The 26,662-nt window shown below is 38.3% G+C and overlaps 1 protein-coding gene across 1 annotated transcript in view; it reads left to right on the forward strand.

Moving 5' to 3' along the window:
- DPYD (dihydropyrimidine dehydrogenase) overlaps positions 1-26,662 on the forward strand; it is a 387,751-nt gene that overhangs the window by 101,064 nt on the left and 260,025 nt on the right. Inside the window, exons 6-7 of the mRNA XM_009290477.2 lie at positions 6,242-6,329; positions 19,184-19,345. Coding sequence (XP_009288752.1) covers positions 6,242-6,329; positions 19,184-19,345 — 250 coding nt within the window. The remainder of the gene's footprint in view (positions 1-6,241; positions 6,330-19,183; positions 19,346-26,662) is intronic.

Here is a 26,662-nt window from a genome sequence, read left to right on the forward strand (position 1 = left end):
TTTCAACTCTGAGCGTTTCTTTCTTTCAATAAAAAGCACCTCCCTTACACCTCCTGTAGCTGCCAGCAGCAATGTCATCTCTGTCTCTAATCCTGTAGAGTGCCTGTATTTAAAATTTGCTTCCTCTGGTCATCTTAACTTACTGACAGAGAAGTTGTCCCATTTTCTGTGGAGCCCCAGGTGACTGAAGAGGCAACACTGATGATGTGGGAGGCTTTCCTTCTTTCTTCAGATATGGACTAGCATTGCCAATTTACGTGTTTTGTTTCTTATGACTCCTGTGCATTGCTAACAGGCTGGGCATTTCTCTTTCCAGTATTACATATCCAGGACCATGATACCTGCTTGCTTGTATAGTCTGCGTTCACTGCCTTTTATACAGTTTCTGATGCCCTTTGTGTTCAGAGGCGTTTCTTGGGGATTATATCTGTTTCTCCTGCGGTCCAAAATCATGTGTTCATAGTTGATTCTAATTTAAGATTATTTTGTCTTGTTACATTGCACATACACAACAGAGTTCTCAGCCTTGCGTGTGAGAGTCCCTTTTACTGCTTCTTGACTTTGAATGAAGACAAATATTCCTCTAAGTATCCTTTGCCTTTGGTACTCATCAAACCCTTATATCAACTGTTACTGTGTTTTGGTATTTAAACCTGGCAACAAAATCTCCCCGTTGCTTTATAATCTTTTTCTCCTCTTCTATCCATTGTGAAATGTAATGAACAGGAAGACAAAAGGGCATAGGATTTTTTTGTTTGATTGTTAGTTTTGGGTGTTTGGGGTTTTTTTAATAAAGAAAATACTGGCAGTAAGTCTTTTTTTACAGCTGCCAGCAGTAGGTTCTCACCAATGGCTTTCCATTGCAGTAGAGGGTCTTTATCCTGACAGCTCTTTTAAATGAGTGTATATATGTCCAGATCTCTGCTTAGGGTTGTCCTTGACCCTGTTTAAGTACAGCAAGATCCAACGGGGAGAAGAAAGCCTAAGTTCTGCAAGATTAGCCATAAGTGCTTAAAGGATTGAACCTCAAGAAAAAAGCTTATGTGATGCTCTTCACTTCTGTCATTAAAGGCAATGGGCATTCAACTTGGGAATTACAGATTTATTTGGAAATTATAGATTTATTTCTTCCCTACATGTGGCTTTCTTATTCCACTGTTTACCATCCCCAACTCAGGGTTTAGAGAGTGGTGCAAGAGACTTGGAACCAAGAAGAGCCTTGATGTCAGAATTGGGTCTCCTGTGCAAACTTGCCTCTAGTTCGTTCGGTGGAATCAGCTCTACCATTCTCTTAAAATTAGTTGACCAGAGCCCAGGAAGTGATTACAGACCATCATTATGAGACCTGTGTAAAACTGTTATGTGGGTATCTGCGTTATTTCTCTGAGTAGTGGATAATGTTTTAGAAACTTCTACAAATAGTAGAGCTGGAAGCCTTGTTTCAAAATGAGTGTTTGTGTCCTGCAGAAACCCACGTAAATGGATTAGGATTTAATCTGCTTCTAAACCTCTGCCAACAATAACCGTGATAAAGGTTATTTCGCCTGTTTTGTGGTATATGAAAATGTGATAGATTATCAGCAATGATCCATTGTGGAATATTACTCCAGATTAACTGTTTCACTCCCGGCCTTTCAGCATAAATGTGATTGCACTTCAGGTAATATTACTGCCAGTTAGACAGACAAATCATTCGCTCCAGTTTTAGGTTACGATATAACTAAATTGCCCTTCTTTGTTTAGAAGCAAAAATGTGTTAAGAGCTGGTCTAGACCTAGAAATGAGGCTCTCTGTTGGTCAGATATTTTCACTTTAAAATAAAAAACTGGGTAATATTTCAACAATTAAACAATGAAAACTGTTAATTGAAAATTAGTCTTGGCTATGGCTTCCTCTTCTCTTTTTCATCTGTACACAAGAGTAGAGAACCGGTTTCTGGTATCATTTTGTCCTAAGGCGAAGATTTTGGTACAGAAATTTGTAATCCTTTCTGGTTTTTATCCTTTCTTTTCCTCATTTGCTTTCTATTCCTTTTTATGCATAGACATACCTCATGGTTTCTTGCATCTTTTTTCCAAACGGATACTATGTGTTCCAGAAATTGGCAACTTTTATTTGTCTATTCCATTTTTCTTTTTTATTACATTGAAAAAAAAATTCACTACTTCTGAAGTGCCTTTTCCTTTTATTGTTTTCAGATGTTTGTTATCTACTTCTTTCTGTGTTGTGTGTTTTGGGTTTTTTTTGTTGGTGGTGTTTTTGTTTTTTTTCCATTAGTACCCGTGCTATTACAAGTCGATTGACTGAGTTTATGTGTGTGCATGCACGGTTTTAGGTGCTTATTTTGCACTGACAAAATTGATAGGTACAAACCTGATAGCTGATAATGTTGGGCTACTGCATAAGTATCCTTTGCATGCGTTATTTTGTGCCTGAAAGATTTACAAGCACGCTCACCTTAAACAATAAATAACTTCAGTGTTGCAACATTTAAAAATAAGAAATTAAAGATTTTAAGTTCACTGGGGATACATATGTATAATTTAACACTGTTCAGTAAGAGATGTAAATTTGGAGCTTAGATGTGTGGGAAACGTGAATTTCTGTCATTATATAGTCACAGGCATGTCTATAAAGCTATGCCAAATGATAATATTTGCATAAATATTTATACAAAAATGCTATACTTGCATAGCATTTGTAGGGGTTTTATATCTAACTTAATTTACCATATCACAATGAGACTGAGTTGAACCAACAGCTAAGTGCTTCCACAATGGAAAATATCATTCCTTTTCTTTGAGTTCCTCAAGTTGGGGTTTAGTGGTGCAAAGACACTGGTGTTGCCTTTTACATGGAAATCAATATGCATATGAGGTGAATATGGTATCTTTTAAGATTCAACATAGCCTATATGTTTCTAAAGGAGATGCTGTTCAATGAACAAATAGGGGAAAAAATGATAATAGAGCGTTTTCTGATAGTTGGAAGGATTTTTTGATAATAGAGTTTTCTGATAGTTGGAAGGATTTTTTCTATATTTGTACTAAGAAATGCTGAGATACATACTCTGAGATTAGCATAGGTCTGGCTTTGTCTAATGCTCTGTGTTTTTATGCAGTCCAGAATAGTATGACCACTTAAAAACACGGCTGATTCATTTTGTTGTTTTGTTGGTTTGTTTTTTTTTTAATAGTGAGCATGTTGCTTTTCATTTACATTTAGTAAGAGCTAGCAGGTGAATTAGAGAAATTTAATCTAAATTTCTAGTTTGTGGTTTACATTATTTTGAACTAAAACCGTAGTAACGGAATAACCTTGTAAAATGAAAGGTGGGATTTCATAGGGTGGGAGGACAGTTACAGAAAAAGGAAAGAAGTGTAACACTTCATGTTTCTTCATATGGAGACATGCACGTGGAGTTGAAGCTCACGGTAATTGTCGGCTTATTGCCTTAAGCACGGTGTTTTGCCTGCGATTTTTGAAAGGATCAATCACTTGCAGCAGTTTATGTGATAACTTTCTGGTGGGTGATTCTACTATTTATGCTTTTTGCCTGGTTCACCAGAATGCAATACCCTTGCTCCTTGGTACAGTAAATGCACTCTGTAATATCTATTATGGTATGGTCAAAGGATAATTTATTGTCAGATAGAAAAATAGGTCAGCACTAATGTCACTTGATGATCAACCCCCCAAGTTTAATAAAACACCTCACCAGCATGCATTCTGCACAGTGCTTGATGTTTTATTAGGACTACAGTACCTTACAGTACCTAGCCATAGCGGGAGTGTAATTACTGAGCTGTCAGGGTGATAAGTGGGATTAATGGCAGCCTGGTGCACTTTAGTCTGCAGAGTGCTCAGAGAATCAGAAGATGGTATTATTATAAGAGAAAGTCTGGATTGGCATATTCATGGCACCGTCCCCTCCTCCCCAAAGCTCACATTCAAGTTTGTGTTACCCGCCCCCCCAATAGCTGACATTTTCAACAGCTGTTATTTGTGAACCAGCTCAAAAATCAAAAGAGAAATAATTTGGTAAAGATGCTTGCTAGCCACAACGGGTAATCTGTACACTGCTTATCCTGCTAGGTGCCATTCTAGTCAGTTTTGACATGAGATCGTTCTATATATACTCCACAGAAATGTATTTTATGTTAAGTGCCATTCTTTTGGTCTTGGATACGGGACTGTTGTATTTTAAAGGAAACCACATTCAGGGAAGTGAAGAACAAAAAGTCATAATGGAATTGTTGCCTTTTTTAAACACGTGATTTTCCACTTCTGTTATTTCCTTACTGCCTACACAGGCAAGATGATCATCCCAGCCCTCATAGTGGCGTATTTTGTCTAGTGTATCTCCTTTTTTTCTGGCTTCTAGTCCTAAAACTTTGCTGTCTTTCAACCTGCTCAGAATGCTAAGAACATCCTCTTGACTCAGTGCTCTGGCCACATCAACCCTTTGAGGTCCCCACTGGCCTGCCTTTGCTTGTTAAGGCATTTATAACGTGCCTGTCAGTGGGTAGTGCTGGGCAGCAGCGGTATATTTAACTGCCGCAGCTAAACCTGCTGGTGTTCTTCTGCCAGAGCCCTCTGACATCCCGACTAGTTGAACTAGTAACCCACCATGGTGTTGAACCTGGATTTGGCTTTATCAGATTTCCCAGCTTTTGCAGCCTGTGAGACCTGTTTTCCTTCAAATATTTCCTCTGGGACCTTTCCCCCGTGACTAGTTCTGTGAGAAAATCCAAACAGCCGCTGCCACATGGGTCTTCAAATTTTGCTGGTGCCATGGTGTCTGCAACACTCAGCTAGATGTTAATGAACAGGAAGATGAAAGGCTAATTAATCTTTTACTTAACTGGCTTTGCCTTCTCTCTTATTCCACCCTTAATGCAACACTCCTAGATGTTAATGAACAGGAAGATGAAAGGCTAATTAATCTTTTACTTAACTGGCTTTGCGCCCCAGGCCAGTTTTTCACTGCAGGTATTTCAGGCATTTCATTCCTTTTAATGTGCTCTTCATTTCTTTGTGCGCGTAGTCCGTAGGCCTCTTGCAGCTTTTCTGTGCTTGAAAATATTCTGTCCCGGCCACTTCCACAGTGTTGTTATCTATCACTAAGTAACAATAATTAAGGGTGGATTTGTGGAACTTATGTAAGTAGTTGGGCTCAGATAATAGGTAAAAATCAAATTTTATTTCATTTTCCATAGAATGTTAAAACCACAATTTACATAAATTCTGTCTGTTAGGAAAACAATATTGAAAGAGCATCTGGACTAATTTAATGAATTCTGAGATAATTAGTAGTGTGGCATTTGACCTATGATAATAATTGATATGTAAACCCAAAAGTGTGGACAAATACCTTTGTGTTTAATAGAGAACCATTTTACTTCTTCAGCTGACTTTTACCTTTTTTTGTTAGGTTTGCTTACTGCAAATTGCATAGACTACCCTGAGGGCTTAATCCTTAGATGGGATTTGTGCAAGCAACCAGACCGGTACATCCTCATGGATGACTATGCAGGAATAGACAATAAATCCTTGCTACTTAGTATGTTTTAATATACAGTTAGGTTTTGTCATAAGGGATGACGGGAAGAGGGTCTTAGGGATTTCAGTTGGGAGTATGAGTCAGCATAAGACTACTGACTTGTCTTCAGAAGTCACAGACATATCACAGGAAACTCGCAGAAAAGTGACTTGAAAATTTATCAGCCATTCTTATTCTTTGGCACATACAATACAAAGTAATTCCTTCCTCTGTGGGAATACTGTTGTTTTTGTATGTCTGATTGTCCAACATCCAGAATTTAATCCACAGTGACACTTCCAGAACTTCATTAATAAATCCAGATTCACAGCAGAGATGTTTTTCAAATAGAAAAACTAAATGGTCAGAAGTTTAGCCATCTTGGATTCCAGGGAAAAAATTACTTCTATGTATTTCGACGTTGTTTCCTAATACTTAGACACGTGTAGTCCATGTGTTTGTAACTGCAACCTACTGCCTTCCTTTGTAAAGTGGAGTCAACAGAACGTAACCTATCAGTGTTGAATGCAAGTCAATAACGATCATGTAGTGCTTTGAGGTTTTAAATAGAAATTTTATGAAAATGCTCTGCATTTTTCCTTTGTGGCTTACCTTCTACCATGCTAACTTGAAAACCTTATGCTATTGGCAGCATTTGTATTCCATGTCTCCTTGACACCTTTTCTTTTATACCTGTAGATGCTTAAAGTGTGCAGATGCCCCCTGTCAGAAGAGTTGCCCAACTAATCTGGACATCAAGTCATTCATCACAAGTATTGCAAACAAGGTAAAATCAGGCTTGCAGTAGTACATGGAAGCAGATAACAGCAGTTACTTGCAGTTCTGTTAGTGAGATTGCATTTCAAGTTTTATCTTTGTAAAGTCTTAAAAAAAATAGTGTTTACAACAGATGCTTTAAAGTTCGACAGTCATCTAATTTTTAACTATTTAAACAGAACTGCGGTTCTGTGCGCGTACAGATAGTGTATAGTGCAAATCTGTTTCTTCTTGTCGCTTTTTCTATAAAGTTTTTGGTTTTGATGGTTTTCAGATATAACGATATTCAAAAAACTGAGCATTACAATGTAATTGTTTAACTTCGCTGCTACCTGAGGTATTACAGTTACAAACCTTTTCTTTCATTAAAGGTTTTTTGTTTTGTTTTGTTTTTTTAAGATGTGATTATAGTTTAGATTTGCTTTGGGTAGAAATTTGGCATGAAGGTGGTCATCTCAAGGAATGTTTTCTTGTAGTTTATAGTAAGAGGCTCTGGTTAATGCAAATGTAGTCAGTCACTTAGACTATTAATAAAATACTGCAGGAATAGATTGAACCCCCTCTTTGGAGGTATTGTACCTTTTCCTTTCTTAATAGAGTATTACACTATAATCGTAATGAAATCTTAGAGTATTATTATAATCGTAATGAAATCTTAAAAACATTATTCTGATTTGTGGTTTACAAATTACTTTTTTAAGTCAGAAATAGAAATAAATAAAGATGACTGCGAAGTTGATATGACAAGGTTAATTAGGCTGTCTGGGGTAGCCTGAAGATGACTGGATGTTGATTGCCCCATACCTTTTGAAACTTACTTCCCATCTGTGGAATCATTAGCTGCCGTGTGGTTTATTTGTCTGTATGAGCCCAACTAGACGAATAATCTACTGGGGGTGCTACAAAGATTTTCTGGCCGCATTTTATGCTCTAACATGTCTCACTGTTAGATGCAGCTGAAAGGGCCAACGCAGGTAAAGCTGGAGGTTTTTTGTTTTGTTTTGTTTTTTTAAGATGTGATTATAGTTTAGATTTGCTTTGGGTAGAAATTTGGCATGAAGGTGGTCATCTCAAGGAATGTTTTCTTGTAGTTTATAGTAAGAGGCTCTGGTTAATGCAAATGTAGTCAGTCACTTAGACTATTAATAAAATACTGCAGGAATAGATTGAACCCCCTCTTTGGAGGTATTGTACCTTTTCCTTTCTTAATAGAGTATTACATTATAATCGTAATGAAATCTTAAAAACATTATTCTGATTTGTGGTTTACAAATTACTTTTAACAGTCAGAAATAGAAATAAATAAAGATGACTGCGAAGTTGATATGACAAGGTTAATTAGGCTGTCTGGGGTAGCCTGAAGATGACTGGATGTTGATTGCCCCATACCTTTTGAAACTTACTTCCCATCTGTGGAATCATTAGCTGCCGTGTGGTTTATTTGTCTGTATGAGCCCAACTAGACGAATAATCTACTGGGGGTGCTACAAAGATTTTCTGGCCGCATTTTATGCTCTAACATGTCTCACTGTTAGATGCAGCTGAAAGGGCCAACGCAGGTAAAGCTGGAGTGAAGTGGGCAACAGCAGCACTGCCTTGTGCGAGTTAACAGCCACATTGCTTTTACTGCACTGTGTGTTGTACGGAGAAGGCACTGGTAAATTCTGCACCTTAACAAGAAACATTAGGATAAGAGGAGATATTAAGATCCAGGTATCAATTATAACATAACTATGTGTTGATGTTGTTTACAGTAATTGGCATTATGCCCAGCATCTGCATATAGACAGTTCTCTTATATAATCTGTACCCTGTCAGTGCAGCATTTATTTTCATGAATGTAGGCATCTGTTTGCAACCATAGCATAGTATGCGGCATATTGCTGCTTATTACCTCTTCCAGGCGTCGTGAAGCGGGAAAACTGAACAGAGAAGGTACAAGGCGGTAATGAAACTGCTAGTCTCCATCTCATCATTGTCCTGTAGTTTGTTTAGGAAACCTAATGCAAATTATATGAAAGTATTGTACCAGGATGGTCTTTTCTTATTAGGGATTAGTTATGCTACTGCTTTGGGTAGGACAGGGTGATGTGTTGTTGAGGAAAGCAAAAGGGCCTGATTATCAAAACATAAAAGCTGGGAATAAGGAACCAGGGAAGATGGACTGAAGACTGCAACAGAAGATGTCAGAAGAAGAACTAACACCAGCAGCATCCTGGAACGAGGAATTTGTTGGGTCTTTTAGACTCTGATAGCCTCAGAAATACAGTGCCCCTTTGTGACTCGGCAGAAAGGGTAAGTCATTTTAACAGCAGATTCATTCTGAATTCTGTGAATCCATTACAGAGCAGAGAAAATCAAGGTGGGGTGACTTTGAGAGTTTATTTTGGCAAAGGTGTGCTGGAATAATATTAGGAAACTGCCTCAAAGGTGTGAAGTCTTTGCCTTGCTGAAGCCAACGGGTACACTCTTACAGGTTTTAATAGGGCCAGATTTAACCTGTCAGATGGTCAGTGAGGTGGATCAACCCTATAGAGTTTGGGCTGTTTGATGATAACTCTTAAACCATCTTGGAAGCTGCAGGGTAAGACCCTGATTTTGCCCCGAGCAGGTGACCTGATCACTTGCTGTTTTATCAGGAAATCCTGCTTTAGAAAAGAATTGCAGTATACTACTATTCTCTCAGGAGATGTAACATTCTTTACGGAAAAACCTAAGTATCTTAAATTACTGAAACATACTTATGGCCTTTCTTTTTGGACCCTATCCCTATCTATCAATAGCTTCTGTATCCACTCTGAAACTAGTTTTTATAAAAGGTATACCACAGTTTTGGTATTACCTGCTTTTACCTCATGTTGATGCCTGATAATCGCATAGACAGCAGGAACATTCGCACACAGGAAGTTTTAACAAGTCAGGTAGTTGGTTTCTGCTAGCCAAGATGTTAGGATGGGAAATTGCATATCTGAAATGAGTGCTGCTTCTGTGAAATCCAGTTCCAAGTGTGAGTTTACATACAGTCTTACCCTTTGCTTCCTCTCCTTACTCTATTGGAAGAAATCTAATATAGCATGGTTGTGGAAGCCTTACTCTGCAACAGCTCTAATGCTGACTTTAAAAACAAGCAAACAAACAGAAAACCAAACCAAACCAAAAAAACAAACCCAAAAAACTAGAAAACCCACAACCAGATATGCTTAGCAAATAGCTGAAGTCATGGGCTGAGAAACAAGGCTAGGAAGTCCTGCATATTTGTGGCCTCCATGTCAATGGCTGTGCTACTGTAATTCATGTACCAAGCAACTTCTCAGGGAAAAAAACAGTGTGTAGAGGGACGCAACCTTGACTTGATGGCTGCAGTCTGCTAGGTTGAATTTTCCTTTTGATGAAGTAGTTTCTGGTGCCTTTGCTAGAAAATATTTCTATTATAGCAAATTCTGCTCTTCAGAAAAAGTAACAGTAAATTCTTCCTTTATTAATAGGATTTTTTTCTAGGTATAGGTATGTACTACTGTTTTCACACTGCTGCACTTTGAAACTCCTTGCTTTCTGCCAAGCGAGCAATAGATATAAGGTGGAAGTTGAGAGAGGGGTACCGAAGTTGAAATGATTCACCTGAAGTCATGACCCTGGCAGAGTCTGTGTGAGAGCCCGCTACCACGGCTGCTCCTGCAGTGCCCTCTCCCCTCTTTCCTTCTGCCGCTGTGGCGGTTGGGGTACCGGCACCACACGCTTTTAGGGCAGATCGAAACCAAGAGCGGTGTGCTTTTGAAAACCACACTAAAACTTCTAACTTACCATTTTGAAAGTTTTTAATGGAACCAGTAAGTAATTTTTTGCTTTGTTACGCATTTTTCTAAACTTTTATTGGAATAATCATTCGGATATCATTCGGCAATCTGCTTGCTGAATATTTTTGTACTATCGTCATAAAAGTATTTACTTCACATGATCAAGGATATTTTTCATGTTGTTGAAAATACTTTTCAAAATGTTAAATCTTTTTTGCTGTTTTCACCTTGTAAATAAACTTTCTTTTTTAATCCAAAAGCTTATAAATATATCTGGTAGCTTCTAGGCAAAATAAATAGGTGAAGCGTAGAACATTCAGGTATTTGAGGTCAATAAATCCAGGAAATTGGGGTACGCTTTCTAGGCTTATTGAAGTCCCTCTCCTGCTTCTGAATCTTTCTTCATCACTCACTTGAGAAACTCCCTTCAGCAGGTTACCCTTCTACTTGCTTAGAGGAGATTCAGTTCAATAAATTCCTTGTCCTCATCCCTGTGTAAGCAGTAAGCAGTGCTGCACGCAGGTATTTATTTAAACATGATTCATTATTAATATAGAGTATTTAGACAGCAGCGTACTGAAAATGAATTACTTTGTCAGGTATTTAAGAGCTCTATTGTACGTGGTTTGTTTTGTTGGAAAACTGCTATAGCAATCATAAAAGGTCAGGGATTCTTGTTCTGTAAAGCCTGAGGCTTTTTAGATATTTACAGGCCATGTACAATGTAACTGTTCTGACTGTTCTGCCGTTAGACCTGAGCTCAGGAGCAGAAGAGGGACAGGGGAGGAGGGGTTGTTTCTGGGTTGAGAGGGTAATTGAATTGCCAGACTCAATGAGCCTTGAGCCTCTTTGAGAAAAAGGATGTCACTTATGCTGTCTTGTATTAGCCGCTGTGACTCAGTAGAGTTTAGGCCACAACTTCCATTCTCTTTTTCCATACAATCTGGATTACAACTCCACTTTATAAAGGTACAATCTATTCTATTGTGTCTTCCCAGTTAGTGTTTCTCAGCTCATACAGACCGCTTGCAATTGTGTCTGTCGGAGACCAGACTTCAAATTCACCATGCGCACGTTAGTACTTTTGTTTCTAAACACCAGAAGATGGCAAACAAGTATTCTGACTTCCATCTGTCCTCTCTTTAAATACAGCCTTCACAGTGCAAAGTGTATATTCTTTGTTTTATAATGCACAAATGCCATTATAGGCATAAGATGGCACAAATGCCATCTTAGTTATTTCTTTCTTTAAAAAGAAAAAACACTAAGGAAACAAAAGTGTTCAGCTGCTGCAGGAGGAAGCTTTGCCCTCTACCCCTGAACGAGTACCAGGAATGATTTTAGGATTTTATGTCCACCTTTCCCCATGTTGATACGTCAAAGCAAGAAGGACTTGGTAAAATGCAGCTCCAGCACCCGTCATCCTTTGGGGCTGGCACAATCAAATACTGTACGGCAGCAGAAAATCCTACAGCTTCTCAGAAGCATCTCTCAGCCTGAACACTTTCAGCCTGTCCAGCTTTCCTCCTGTTAAGCAGAAGTGTGTGCTAGAGGAAGCTGCCTCTTAGAAAGCAACAGCTGCTCACATGCTCTACCTTCGTAATGTTCAGTGAGACAGTCCCAGAGCTTTTTGTTATCAGACACCTTTACGGTTGAGTAGTCGCACTGAAAAACAACTGTTGGTGTAGTTTAGGCATGGGGATATTAAGTTGTGTTGCATGGCGCAGGCATAAGGAGTGAGTGACTCAGCCTTTATACTGAGTCTATAATGAAGAATTCGGGGTGCAGAAGTATCTTTTGTGTTATCAGTACTCAAAAATCACAATTTGTCGCTGCAGCCCTCTGTTACTAGCTCTCACATTTTTATCTCAAGTCTTGCAGTATTACAGCGATTCCTGACATTGATTCACAGCTTTCTCCTTTTTCAGAAAGACCATCTTCTCCCATATCCCTTAATAATAAAGAGAAACTGGTCTGAGCCGACATGCCAACCATTTTCTAACAGACTTTATAGGTGGATGTGAGCCTTCTGGTGGACAGCACTTTAAAAACAAAAAAAAAACCAGAAATAATAAAAAAAAAACCCAACCCCCCAAACCAACAAAGCCATGTTGCCCTCTGGATAAAAGGTTGTACCTGGACTGTGCAGAATGCTGGTAGGGAAATGGGGGGAAGAGAATTGAATGCCAGGAACAGTACAGAGAAAGTTGTGGAACACGAGTAAGTTTTAGGATTTCAGAGGAATGTTTAGGTTTAAATGAAACCAAAGGAAACGTGTGGGGTTTTTTCAAGGGAGAAATTCATTTTTTCAAGGGAGAAATGGGAGAGGGAACAAACTGGAGGATAGAGATGGATACCAAGGGATAAGGGTGAATCTGAAGTTTGGGAGATTGAGGGAGTAGAGGAAAAAGCGTTTGTGGTAATATGCTGGAAATGAGAAAGAAGGGAGAATTGGTAGACAAAGGAAGGCAAGAGACAAAAAGCTGTGGGATCATTAAGAGGAAATGAAATGAAGAAAAGATTGTAAGAGAGAAAGGCTGGTGAGAGACATAGGATTATGACAGGTGAGAGAAACAGAATGATGGTTTTTCTGTGCCAGAGGAACTCTGAGTAAATTAACAAAGGACATCTATATGCCATTGCAGAGACTGCAGAAAATCATGAGTCACAGTTCATATGTAAAATACTGTAAGTGGGATACTGTTAATACAGTGAAGGATTGTGGAAGTCAGAAAGCTGCTAGATGATTGGTAATAATTATATACAGATATGCATCACAATTAATCTTTAAGTACTACTTTGAGGCCCCAGGTTTTTGAAAGCGCTGTTTTATTCAGCTTTCTCTGTTAATCTTTGTATATTTCAGGTCACTAAATACAAAAAAACATTTAAAAGAAAAAGTAGTAATGGTGTTAAATTGATGCACTTGAAACAGTGACTTTTCTTGAGATGACTGTTTGTACTTAGTGTAATGGAATGGCTGACAGCTGGTTTCATTTGCCATAGTGTAATTATGTAGAATAGACTTTTGCGATGACACTATGTCAATTAAGGAATCTCTCACATTCTAGACTACAAAGGACAAAATGACAGTACAAGATATTTCTTCCGTTCTTTTTCATAAAAAGATAGTGACACTGTGTGAAATTACAGTCCTGTTATGATGACACAAGTCAAATGATGTGAAAGATTTCTGGATTGATTAAAAATCATCAGCATTATAATATAGAATATGTATGATTTGATAAGTTGCTGTTATGTTTTGTTCGTTCTTTGGAAGATATTTTGGGGGGGCTGACAGACTGGGGGTGTTTCTTGTTATAGTTGAACTGGTGTGTGTCAATGTGAAAAACGCGACTTATGTAACAACGTACTTTAAATAGTGGCTCTTCGGTATGTGAAAATATTTTAATCCAATACATCTTGAAGTCAATTTTAAAGCCATCGCAGAACATGAACTAGGATAGAAAGAGGTGATATTTTCCCATATTTTTTGCTCCGTCTCCCTTTTTTTAAACTGAATCCAGATGAAAAGGAAATTACCACTTTTTTCTTCTTTTCTTTTAAAGCATTCACTCTGTCCCAAAATCCTGATGAAGTCAGTGTATTCATTTTTATTACACAAAGCATAATGCATATTCTTCGTTGTTTTTGAGAAAACTGCAATATCAAAACACCCTGATGCATAATGAATTTATATAAAAAGCTCTTGAATTGAATTGAAAGAAAAGATGCTATAAGCATTTCCTGATAGTAAATGCAATTTATTCTGGTCTCTCAGTATTGATCCTATGTGTTTTAATAGGTTTTTTCAAGTAAAAAACAGTCTCATCTGCATGCAAATTATATAATGCTTCCAAATGATACATGTGGAGATCCTCCTCTGCCTGGTTTCCGCTGATTATTGATGTCTGTTTAAGGCTTGGTTTTGTTCCCTGTGTTAGCAATGTAGTATTTATTGACATTTTGATGTAGGAAACCACAAAACATCCTATCCAGTTAGATTAATTTATTTCTATGGAAGTGCACAGGAAAAAAGATTCTGTGAACAAAGGCACGAGCAGACATTTATCTCATTTAAAAATTCAGAAACATTCTAGGTTTAGACTCGCTTCCTCTGTGACGTCTGTAAGAAACTAGCCAACTGAGTCATCTTATTATTTCAGCATCTAAAAAAATTACTCCAAACTGTTAAGGTAGCTTGCATCATTCCATGCCCTGGAGTAACTTTGTCATTTTAATGAAGCCAGCCTCCCTTTAATTCTGATCCTTTCTCATGTACAACATGTGGCGTGTAGTTACCAGCTTGCCAGGTCTGCATCTCTTGTCTGTTTTGTGTGCAGCCTACTACACCCTGGTTTTGTGAAATAAAAGCGATCAATAATTTTCTATAAAGTGTGAATATTCTATGACTATTCTACCGTTAATGTCGCTGGTAAATGTAATGATCGTTAATACATGTTTTCAGCTTAAAAAAAGGTCACGTAAGCACAGAGTGTTCATGTAACTAAACATTTAAGGTACTGTACATATACTACTGTACCTATACCACAAACTCTCATTTATTACTGTAGTAACACGATGGTTTGCAGTTTTGTAACACAGTTTGTATGACACCACTTAGTGTAACTATACTGTATTTCCCTGCCAGTTTTTGTCAAGTATTGGAAAACATTTTTCTAGTCATGTTTGATACGTTAGATAATAAATCAACACAGTAAAGGCAGGATAAATGATTAAACAGAATGGGAGGACAAAGAGATGAAGCAACTCAGAGCTGGGCTCCTGAAGTCCTGCCCACAGCCCAGTCCCCATGCCGGACTGTGCCCTGGCTATCAGGAAGGTTGCAGATGGGCTTGCTCTTGAGCCACTGCACAGAGTCATGGTAGCAGCACGCGGCCGTATCCTTTCACTGGTAGTGGACAGTATCAATGGGAATGGGAACAGTGGTTACACTGGTGCTCTGGAAGGTGGAAGAGGAGAGTTAGGGAACTGCAGCTCTTCTGCGAGTATGCTATGAGTTTACCAATAGTAAAATTGACACAGGGTGACTTTTTGTTGGCAGACAGGGAAACCAAGTCAGCACTGAACCTGCACTTCCCTTTCATCTTTAGAGGTGTCCACTTTAGCACAGTTGGAGCACGCTAGTGAAGCAGTGCAGAAGACTTGCCCTGCTGCTCCCAAAGATAAGTGGAATGCTTTGGATTTCAGGTGTGACTGTCTTTTAATTTATCATTAAAACTTATTTCAGGTGTTAAGGCTGGAAGATATATACTCTTTGATACGGTTTATCTAATGTCTTAATATTTGGCATGGTAACATGTACTATCTATCTTTTGGTACTCTCATTTGAAGAGGACAGGGTTCCTCTTTTTCTCAGGTGCTACCGCTACTAGTGGTAGCAGCAGCAACTCATGATCATGACAGCAACGTCTCAGGGCCTCACCTTCATATACTCCATCACGTTTCCCCCAGATTAAGAGTTCAGCAGCAGCTGGCCTTACCCCCATTAGGACTTCAGTCCCAGCCTCCTCCTTACCGAGCTCTGGCATGATGTTCTAGGCAGGTTTCCCTAGATATCCCCTCCACAAGCCATGATCTCGGTCCTATACCCACAATGACCCTGGTCCCATCTCAGAAGTCACTTGCTACTTTAACATACCCTGTCTTTCTGTAGCATAGCTGTGCTCAAAGTTTGGTTTGAGCTTGCAAAACAAGTAAAATGCGCCAGCTGTGTTGATGCTGCCTGTAGTGGCACAGCTCAAGTACGAGAATATACTTTACAGATATGTAATAAAATTAATTTTAAAAAAGGAATAGTTTAACAGCTTTGCGTTCTAGGCATAATAACTAGCTTTGTATATTGATTTTAATTACAAAGCCTAAAAACGTAGAAAATCCTTAATGAAGTTACTTAAATGGAAATGCACGTTGTTGTAATTGTTTCCATTGAACCAGAATTGAAGATAATAAAAATAATAATCCTGGACAACACAGGAAGGGAAAATATAACTCTCATATGTAGTGAAATATCAAACTGAATAAAAATTCTTTGAAAACCATTTTGTCTTTGAGTTAGTGAGAAAAATCCCCACTACTAGTTTGTAATTATTCCTTTAGAGTGGAAAAAAGGAATGGCTAGATGTAATTGCCGGGGGAGCAGACATCTAGTGCCACTTAAGGTGCTGCAGGGTATCTAGGCTGGTCTCTGAGTGCTGCTTCAGAAGGACGTGGGTCTCCTGCATTGACTGCATCACCTCTGCTGTCAGCGTGGTTATGCGTCAGGGACAGCTCCGATATAACTCGACTTCTGTATTTTGATGCTGAATTGAGCTTACAATGTCTTTATTGGCTGTTTTTAGCAGCTCTAACAATCTCTGGCATATCAAAACAGTATCATTCATCTGGAAGAGCAAAAATATTTGCTAATACGTACAACTTCCATTTAACTAATACTCCTTTACATTGGAATAAATGAGAATTGGGGATGATGAAGTGCCTTACCAGCCACCGTGGGCAAAATGGTTGAAAGTTCTCCCAGAACAGTTGTGTAAAGGGATTGCCTGTTCAGCCAGGATTAGAATTTCAATGGATTTTAAGTGTCTAAGAAAATCCTATGAAAGTACACCCAGGTAGCTTGTTTGTGTTTCCAGGTGATGGACAGGGGCTCATGCTGTGCAGTAGACCAGCATCTGTAAGCAAAAGGTCCAGTTTACATCTACAAATACATTTCTTAAACATTGGCATTCTCTTGGGAATCTCTAGCAGTGTCTGTAGCATCTGGTTTAACTTTAAGAATTTTATGCTCAGTCCTTTAATATGCCTTTAGTGAATTTGAACCTCCCAAACCAAAGTCTTGTTACCCATTGTTGGTTATATTGTCAGATCTTGACACTGCTCTTTTTATTCATAACTGGATTCTTGCTTTGTGTGGCATAGCGTTTGCTTTGAATAAACACTTCTGTGTACATTAGCCTACTTGACAGACAGTAAGTCACAGGCATTGCATAAGGTCTGCTGTGACCGAGTACTTCACGCTGTTTGAACGCTGCATCTTCTGCTGTTCTGAGGCAGCTGTCCTGGGACAGAGAGGGAAAGATATTTGTTATAAAAAACAGTTTCGTGTTGGTGATGATTATTGAAGGTAGGAATATGGAAGAGGTGGTGGAAGAGGAAGGAGACATACTGCTTTTTAATCTCTCAGTTATTGCTAGCTTGGAGAAAGCTGGAATGAGATCCCAGCATTAATTTCTCACTGAAGAAACTTTTGTGGAACCTCAGCCGTGTGCTAATTCTAGAGGGTACTGTATTGTCTTCTGGCCCTTAAAAGAAACTCTAGCATTAACCCATCTTCATGGACTTTCCTTGGTGGGGCTTTCAGAGGGGGTGGGAGGAGTGGTAAGATGAAGAAAGAACTAGAGTCTACTCTTAAGTAAACTTCTGTATTGACTAGAGAAGAAAAGATAGGATGTAAATGGTTTGCTTTAATTACACCATAATTTCATTAATGTAAATGTAATGTAAATGCAGAACTGCCATCAGTAATTCTCCCCCTCTAAATGAGACTTCGGTTCGCTCCTGGCATTTCCTCTGATGCTCCCTCTTAAGAGAATTATCCAGTCTAAAAAATAACCAGGGGTTGTTTTCTCACGACATCAGGCACTGGGAGCTTGCTAATGTCCATTCCTTAGATTTTTATTATGGAAAGGAATCTTGCTAGCTCTCATATATCAGCAAACTGTTCCTTTTCCGAAGACGTGCACTGAATATTGAGAATCTGTGAAGCTGTGAATTGTACATAACTTCTTTAATCAGTTCCCTGGTTTGCTATTTAGGGAAAGAGGAAAATAAGTGTTTGCCCTGATCAGTATGTGGTTGAGGAAAAGGAGTTCAAAAAAGAGTTCAGTAGTGCAGTATCTACAGGTAGCTACATAGGAAACCTTCTCCTTTTCTCATCACGGGTGTCGTGGTTTAATTTCAGTCGGCAACTAAGCACCACGCAGCCGCTCGCTCACTCCCCCCCACCCGGTGGGATGGGGGAGAGAATTGGAAGAGCACAAGTGAGAAAAAGTCGTGGGTTGAGATAAAAACAGTTTAATAATTGAAATAAAATGATAATAATAATATGATAATAATAATACTACACAAAGCAAGTGATGCACAGTACAATTGCTCACCACCCGCCGACCGATGCCCAGCCAGTCCCCGAGCAGCGGCCCCCCCGGCCAGCTTTCCCAGTTTCTGTACTGAGCATGACGTCCCATGGTATGGAATGTCCCTTTGGCCAGTTTGGCTGTGCCCCCTCCCAGCTTCTTGTGCACCTCCAGCCTGCTCAGTCGGTAGAGCATGGGAAGCTGAAAAGTCCTTGGCTAGTGTAAGCATTACCTAGCAACAACTAAAACATCGGTGCGTTATCAACTGTGTTCTCATCCTAAATCCAAAACACTGTACCAGCTACTAGGAAGGAAATTAACTCTATCCCTGCCGAAACCAGGACAATGGGTCTGGGACAATTGGCACTACTGATCTGGTGTTAAGGACAGGCGTATCCACAGAGATGGTGTGCGCAGATTTGTAAAATAAGCTTTTCATTCCCTGCGTCATAAAGAACTGATAATCTAGCTGGCACTTTCTGGTCAGACCTCCAACAAGGGTTACAACTCAGCTACTGCCCAACTGACCTAGAAATGGAGAAAGTATTTGCAAGTACAAAATGCAGGCAGAGTAGTTTTTGAACGTAGATTTGTTAAGCCACTAAAAATCCTACAACCACCTCAGACTGAAGATGCTTTTAACTATTTTGTAAGCTAAAAAGAAAAGTTTTATCGTTGCATAGTCAACAATTTTGCTTTCTTTCCAGTGTCTTTGACATAATGCTGGTATATGTTGCTACATTTAAATAATGTCAGTGTTACTTAATATATTTACATGTTATTCTACTAGCCAGTTAAAGAAAAAGCATTTTGTATTTTCTCTTGAATTTTTGCTTCCTTGGTTTGTGACTCTCTCTTTTTTTTCTTCCCTTTTTTTTTTTCCTTTTTTTTTCTTTTTTTTTTTCTTTTTCCTTCAGAACTACTATGGAGCTGCCAAAATGATTCTTTCTGACAATCCTCTTGGCCTGACATGCGGAATGGTGTGTCCAACATCAGATCTCTGTGTTGGTGGCTGCAATTTGTATGCCACTGAGGAGGGACCAATTAATATTGGTGGATTGCAGCAGTTTGCTACTGAGGTAGGTAGGACTTGCTGATGTCTTAAATTCTTTGTACGTACCAATGAGTATTGTCTTAAGTGGTTGCCTTTGTTAATGATTTGTTTAAAAAAAAGTTGGTACTAGTATAATAAAGGTGTAGAAAGTTAGAATAATTATTCTTTTTCTTACAGCACTTTTAGAAGCTTAGAAATGCTTTCATAATGCAATACTTTATAGGAACATAAGAAACGTTATTTGTGAAGAAGATGACTCTCTAGAAATACTAGTAGTTGAGACAACTTGTTCTATAATGAAAGATTTATCTAAGCCAGGTGAAGCTGTGGATGTTACTGAAGCAGGCTGCATGGGGAAAAAGATCAAGTGCACCTGCATCTGTAACTGCATGTTAAAGAGATGCAGAACTGTTCTGGGCATAGGGTAGATCCTATAGCAGAATTAGTATGCATTTGTACTGGCTTTGGGGCAAAGGAAAGCTTTCAGATGATTTAGACTTTTTACTGTCCCGTTTTGCCAAAACTAAGTAAATAAGTAGTTTCAGGTTGACCTGCAGTATATGTCTATGTGCATCTATCTAGACAGATACAGATGCACACACATGTGTGTATGTATAAATTTATTAGCTCATAAAGGTATGTGTCTATTTTGGCTACTGAAGCAAAGGTTGTTACTGGCCGCTTGATGTTAGGAAGTCTTCTCAAGGGTTTCTGTTGAGGTGCATGTGCATTATTTGTGACTGTATAGTTGCAATGCTTTAATTTCCATCTGAAGAAAGACAGAGGCTACTGCTCATTTGTTAACTTCCTTTGAGGGCACGGAGAATTTGTACCAAACTCATGGTCTCAGCTGGCACCTCCTCTGATCTGTCGGAAGCATCTTTGGGTAAAAATTGTGACTTTGGTCTCTGTAAAAGTGAGGAAGTTGTGGCTGTATAAAAAAAGGCATATGCATGTGTTAAGATTGCACATTTCTATACAGTCCTTAACTAATGAGCATGTCCCTCTTCTGTATCTTGAGCCATTTGGCTGATCATATTTACAAACATACGATGAAATTCCAGTCACCTTTACAAAGCCTGAGAAAAAAAACTTTGTAGGACAGACCAAAATAGAAATGCGAATCAATCTGGAAGTAACAGATGATATGTCTGTAAGGCCAATTTTTTTCCTCTGCTGTCATTCACAGACTTCACACCCCCTTCTCGATGGCTGTGGGTCACGATTCGATGAGCAAACATTGCTACCTGCTGCAGTTCTCCTTTTATCTGTTTGCATCCCTCCTTTCTTCTCTCCAGGAAACTTGTAAACCTTCTGGAGCTCCTGCTAAACTTTTCTGCTAGCTGTTGGTGAACCTTCTCTCCCCTCTGTCATTTAAGTAGCTATCTACTTCAATTTTCTTGAGATTTGAACATACAAGCATAAGAATCAGTACAGTTTGGACCAAAGTTCTCATTTACAGGATATTAGAGGTACTGAACTGTGTTTGTTCTACGTGTATATTCAATAGTTGCGTTTTATCAGTCAAGAGGCAATTTTATTAGCTTTTCTTCTAATGGCCTTTATTCCTTGTATGCAAAAACTTAATATTTGTTGCCAAGCAGAAGGCTTATTTTTTTCTTAAAAAACCCTAAACAAACAAAAAACCAAATACCCCCCCAAAAAAAACCAAACAAAAAGAAAAAAGAAAGAATGAACAGTTGTCAAGTAGATGATAAATACAATGGTGAAATATTACTGTTTAGGAACTAAATGCAAGTAATATCTGTTAAAACTTGATTTGTGTCTCCTTCTAGCCCTAATGCTATGATTAATAGAGAGGAATTATGGCTTGATAGATAATGCTAAATATCTGCCATTTTTCTTCAAAAATCTTTAGAAATCTATTAAAAAAGCTCAGTGCTAGCACAATGATTGATATGAAAACTGCAGAGAGGATGAATAGCTCAGAATGGCTTTGCTCCTAAGGTTTCAAGTTTTTTTAAAGTGGTATTAGCGTCAAGAGTTCTAACAAAATAAAATCGCTATACAGTTCTGTTTAGCACTCTAACAAAAATAACGTTTCAGTACATTTCATTATCCTTAATACTTTTATAGTATCCTAAAATGTTAAAATTATTTGTTAATAACCTTTAGATTTACTGCTGTTTAACAAAGAATTTTTACATATTGTAGTACTCATAGTTAGTAATAATAGGCAGTCACTTTTGGAATACTTTTTTTTAGCTTTTATTGTGTTAAATTTTACTCTGAAAGTATATATAGTTGAAAAAATATAATAATATATTATTACATTATATTATATATTATAATATAATATAAATATAACAATATATTAATGATATGAGTGCTTCCAAGTAACAATAATTATAAAAATAGAGATGAAAATACTGAAGAAAATCATAAGGTACTACTGCTCATACAAAAATTGGCCCAGACACTGCAAGCGAAGTGTGTTCACAGCTTTACCTATACGAGTAACTTAGCAAATTGTGTAATTTAGGCGTGCAACATGTGTTACTCTTAATGAGAGCTGCATGGTAATTCTCATGCACTGTGTAATAGTTTGTCCCACAGGGGCTTATTTACTGAAAACTCCATTGTGCATAAAGCCAGTTTTAGACTTTTTTTCCTTGGAATTAGCCTGAGGATCATACACTTGATGCATTACGAGAGTGAGTGATAATAAAAAGGCACAACTGCTATCTGAGATAAACGATAAAATTGCAGTAAAGCAGGAATGCGGGTTTAAAATGGAAAAATAATGGGTATGACGTATGCCCCTTTGTGCTTCTGAACAATGACTGATCATCTGTTCATACTGCAGATAAAACTCCCTAATTGTAAAATATTTGTCTTGCATACGGTAGAACAAAAAATATGGCACCTCACGCCTCCTGCATTTTCCTTCTACCCTTCCATATAGTTTTGTAACTGTGTGCTCATTCTCAAAGTAAATTGTAACCCAGTCTGAAAAAACGTGGATTTTGACAATTAAATGTTCAAGTGGAATAAAAGGAAATGTCCGTTTGTATTTGTGATGTAGAATGTGTATACTGGGATGCAGTTACCACGGTAACTGTTGCATCTAGAGAATAACATGGAGTAAAAGCTCACTATTATAAATGATGAGTGTCAAGCGTAGGTTACACCTGCTACTGCACAGGTCAAAATTATATTAATGTCTTTATCTGTCTCCTTTGCCCAAGTACTTTAGAATCAGGAAACATCTCTGGTTTTGGAACACAAGTTCAGTGAAAATATACTGAGATTGCAGTGACAATATGTACAGGCATGAGCTATATGACTGTCAGTTCCACAAAATAAACTAAAATTACTGGTTACTCAAGTACAAGTTTGTAAGCTTGCAGTGAAAAAGGAGCGTGATCTATTACATTGTCTGTTGTAGTATTAGTAAGAAGCCCTCAAAATCTTACATTTCTGGATGGACGTTACCGAATCTAAAGGTTCTCCTGTGTTTCTAGTTAATCATTCTGAATGGAGCAGCACAAGCTAAATAGAAAATGTATTATTTTAATCGCTGCATACTAGATTTAAATACTAGATCATTTAGTGCTGTGACTCCTGTGCCAGCTACAGTTCTGGTGATTTGTTCCTCTCTGGAGATATATTCTGGCTGCTGTTGCAGCAGAAAGAAATTGGAAAAGGAAACTTGATGTTTTTTTCCTAAAAGATGCATTGTACAAGCGTACCTGCTGTTAACCTAGGGGCATCTCGGCAGGGCGCCTAGACTGGGAGGTGGGCTGCCCTGAGGGTCCCCCGCTGAGTGCTGAACCTTCCTTCTCCCCCAGCCCACCGTGGGCAAGGCAGCAGCGGCTGCCCAGAGGGATTGCCATGGAGGGGTGTGCTGCGCCCTCGGGCTCAGAGTCCCTCTTTTAGTTGCATATTGACAGCTCTGATCAGTCTTAACATAGGTGGGGGGAGAAGGTGGTTCTCGTGGAGCTGCAGCTCCTGCAGTTGGACGGCATTGGGATGGCTGCCTGGGCCCCTCACCGTCGCCGGCACGGATGGGCGTGCCGCATCAGCAGAGGAGGATTGTTCTGGGGAGCTAAGGCAGCAGGACAAACAGAAAGAAAACGCTATTTGTCAGTATTAATTTTTATTTTAACACATCTTTAGGTTATTTTCTCTTTGAAGTCATGCTGAAGTCTATAATAATCAATGATAAAATTTTAGGCTTGTCTGAAGGGGATGGTGTAGCCTTCTACAAAAGTTCAGGGGTTGAATCTGAGGACTTCTGATTTCTCAGGCCAATGCTGAAAGACTTGCTGATATTTGGACAAGTTATATAAACTTCTCTACAGCACGTTTTACAGACATTAAACATTCTTTGGGTTTTTTTAAGGCACTTACATGAATGTTGTTATGTCCTTTTCAGTGGTGGGATTAATGAGATTTTGAGGTATGGACTCTGCAGTGTTCTAGTTCCATGGGTTTTCTTGGGACAGGGATAATATTAACATATAGTTGTTATGTAGGTTTGAAAAGTCTTTAATGAGATGCTTTAGGCCCTAGTTTTGTCAACACTCACCTACCTGCAAAAAAGTTTGCAGTATTACAACTTTAGCTGTTAACTTGTGGAGGGAGGATCGACAAGTTTTCCTAACTTTTCCTAACTAGCTCACGTTTGTGGAAAAACCACTTCCTGTACATCCTGTGCTATCCACTAATTAAATGAAATTAGTTGTGTGATCATGTAATTTGACCACTTCAAGAATATAACTGAGCATGCAGTTTGCTTCATTTTTTATTAAAATCTGTGCAGAATATTATTTTCTCCTTTAAATATTCAACTGCCCCATATTAATGTAAACCAGCCTACAGATAAATATCCATGGAAACCAGTGGGAAAGTGTGAAACTAATACAATCAGTTCCTAAATGTTACTGATTTCATTGCCTGTATTTTTCTTTCTGTGCGCTAGCAAAATCTGATAACAATTCAGAATATACTAATATGTTTCATACTAAAATAAATACCAGCTAGATGCTAATGTCTACGTCAGTAGCTGTTTGGTATCTCATCATCTTAGTGAAGGATATTTAATGGCAAACCTGACTAATAAACTTATTTCTATAGCCTTTTAAGCATGGAAGAGGGCATTTTGCCTCAAGAATATAAAGGATTTAGTTATGAAGTCAAAACTTACGTTACTAAAAGATTAAATTTTCCCACTGCTCCTTCCATTTTCCTCATTTTTTTGTATTTCAGCCTTTTTCTGTTGATGAAGGTTTTGCGATGAAGATGAGAGATTAAACAGATACACTTTTTACTTAAGAAATTTGACCTTCTGTGTATGTCTCGGAGACTACCAGATATGCTTTTTTAGCAGCCTATCTTGTTTCATAGGATTAGGCAAAGGCTTTTTTACATTTTAACGTTGAGATTAAACTTTCAGTCTATTTACTGTTTTATTTAACACATTCTTTGTCATAGTCTAAAGAGATTTTTAGATAAAGGAACATTAGGGTAAAACTGTCTGACTGCGTTTGAATTCTGCAAATAGGTGGAGAAGGGTATCCACAGTATATTCCTCTCAGAAAAATTCTGATCAGAAAACTCAAGTGACTGAAGTGAGTTACTTTAATTTATTCTCATTTATATAAAAATTGAGATAACGATTTTGAATAACAGTTCTAACCTGCTCTAATGGTTTTAAATGTTTTAGATTCATTTAAATCATGCTTACTATGCCATAAAATGATTTTCATCAGGTTAGCAAAATGCATTTCTCTGAGTCACCTGCCACTCTCTGCCAAATGTCACATCTTTTCATCAAAACATGCTAATACTAGAGTCACGTAGTGAAGAAAAGAACCAGAATTTTATTACGTGAGGAGAACAATAAGCTTTTCCCTGTCTGCATTCTGAAAAACAGCTAAAGTGAGTTGGCTAAAACTTTCCAGGAAAATTAAACTTGAATCGGATGCTCAGCAATTGAAACCGCTATAGTTTGCTTAAGTGGGAAATATTGTGGAACCTTAATACAAACTTGTGTTTGCATACAGTGCCTGGAATTATGCTCTTTGTCGAGTACACTGAATGTTTTGGAACAAGAGTAGATGAGGCACTTAGTGACATGGTTTAGTGGGTGGTGCTGTTGGGTCGACGGTTGGACTCGATGATCTTAGAGGTCTTTTCCAACCTCAATGATTCTATGATTCTATGATTCTAAGAACCAACCCCACTGCAGTGAAAGGATGTTTGATTTACAAGGGAGAAGAGAACAAACCCCCAGATTTCACACTGGAGAGAACATTGAGCAAATGCACTCACACCTTTACACGTTAAAGTAATGCAAATAGGGAAACTGTAGTATGTTATAAATGTCTGAATCAAGAGAGAATTTCTTTCAGTAGTTGGAACTTTAGCAGAATAGATTGGTTGTTTCGGTTTGGTCAAATTGTATCTCACTTGAGGACAAAGTCTCCATAATCTTTTTTTGTAAACTGGGATATCCTTTGTATGGACCCTATGGACATGAAGCATAAGAAGTGGATGGAATCTGTGTGGGTTTAGTCTGAATAGGCCCTGGATGGTGAAGTAATGATGATTGCATAGTATTTGATAAAAAGTTAAAGAATAAATGCTCGGTGTTATTAATGTCTATTAATAATCTATCTAACCTCTTTTATTTGTGCATGAGAGAGAGCCAGAAGGAAAGGCAGACATGGGGATGATGGCTGAGTCTTTCCACTGAGAGATTCAGCTCTAAAATTCATTACTTGGTCTAATTTTCCTGAATAGGTCTTGGTTACAAAGCCCTGCAAAACAAAAGAAAAACTCTGTCCAAACAAAAATGAAATCATCTTTTTGAGGGAAAGGTGGACAAGAAAGGCAACAGTATTAAACTTTACTTGCATCTTGACCGCAGTCTGAGCAGAGAAAAATCGGAGAGGGCAGTTGCGTATAATGTGGCATGGAACACTTGCTCGCAAGGTAGTCATCTCTGCACACCAAAGGATCTGTACAGAAGAATTCAGTGATATTTAATTAGGTGAATTACAGTGTAGGGAAATTTCACCATGAGGTGAGTGAAAATCTTTTGAAATGCATTGAAGCAGTTTGCTATTTTCACACAGTTACCCTGCCAGCCTTAATATGCAAAACTGCCACTGAATTCCAGATGGCAAGATATCGCCGCACAGGCTGGCTGTGCTGCATAAAGACAGTTTCACCCTATTTGCAAATAGGCAGAATTAAAGTTGACCATTCAGCCTGAACTACTAGGATTTCCTGCATGAGTGCTTAGTTTCTGAAGCTTAACACTGCACTACAATAGTGCAGCACTTTAGTATCACGTTTAGTTGATGGATATGAC

This window comes from Aptenodytes forsteri, unplaced genomic scaffold (genome assembly GCF_000699145.1).
Source record: "Aptenodytes forsteri isolate BGI_AS27 unplaced genomic scaffold, ASM69914v1 Scaffold237, whole genome shotgun sequence".
Lineage (NCBI taxonomy): Eukaryota > Metazoa > Chordata > Aves > Sphenisciformes > Spheniscidae > Aptenodytes > Aptenodytes forsteri.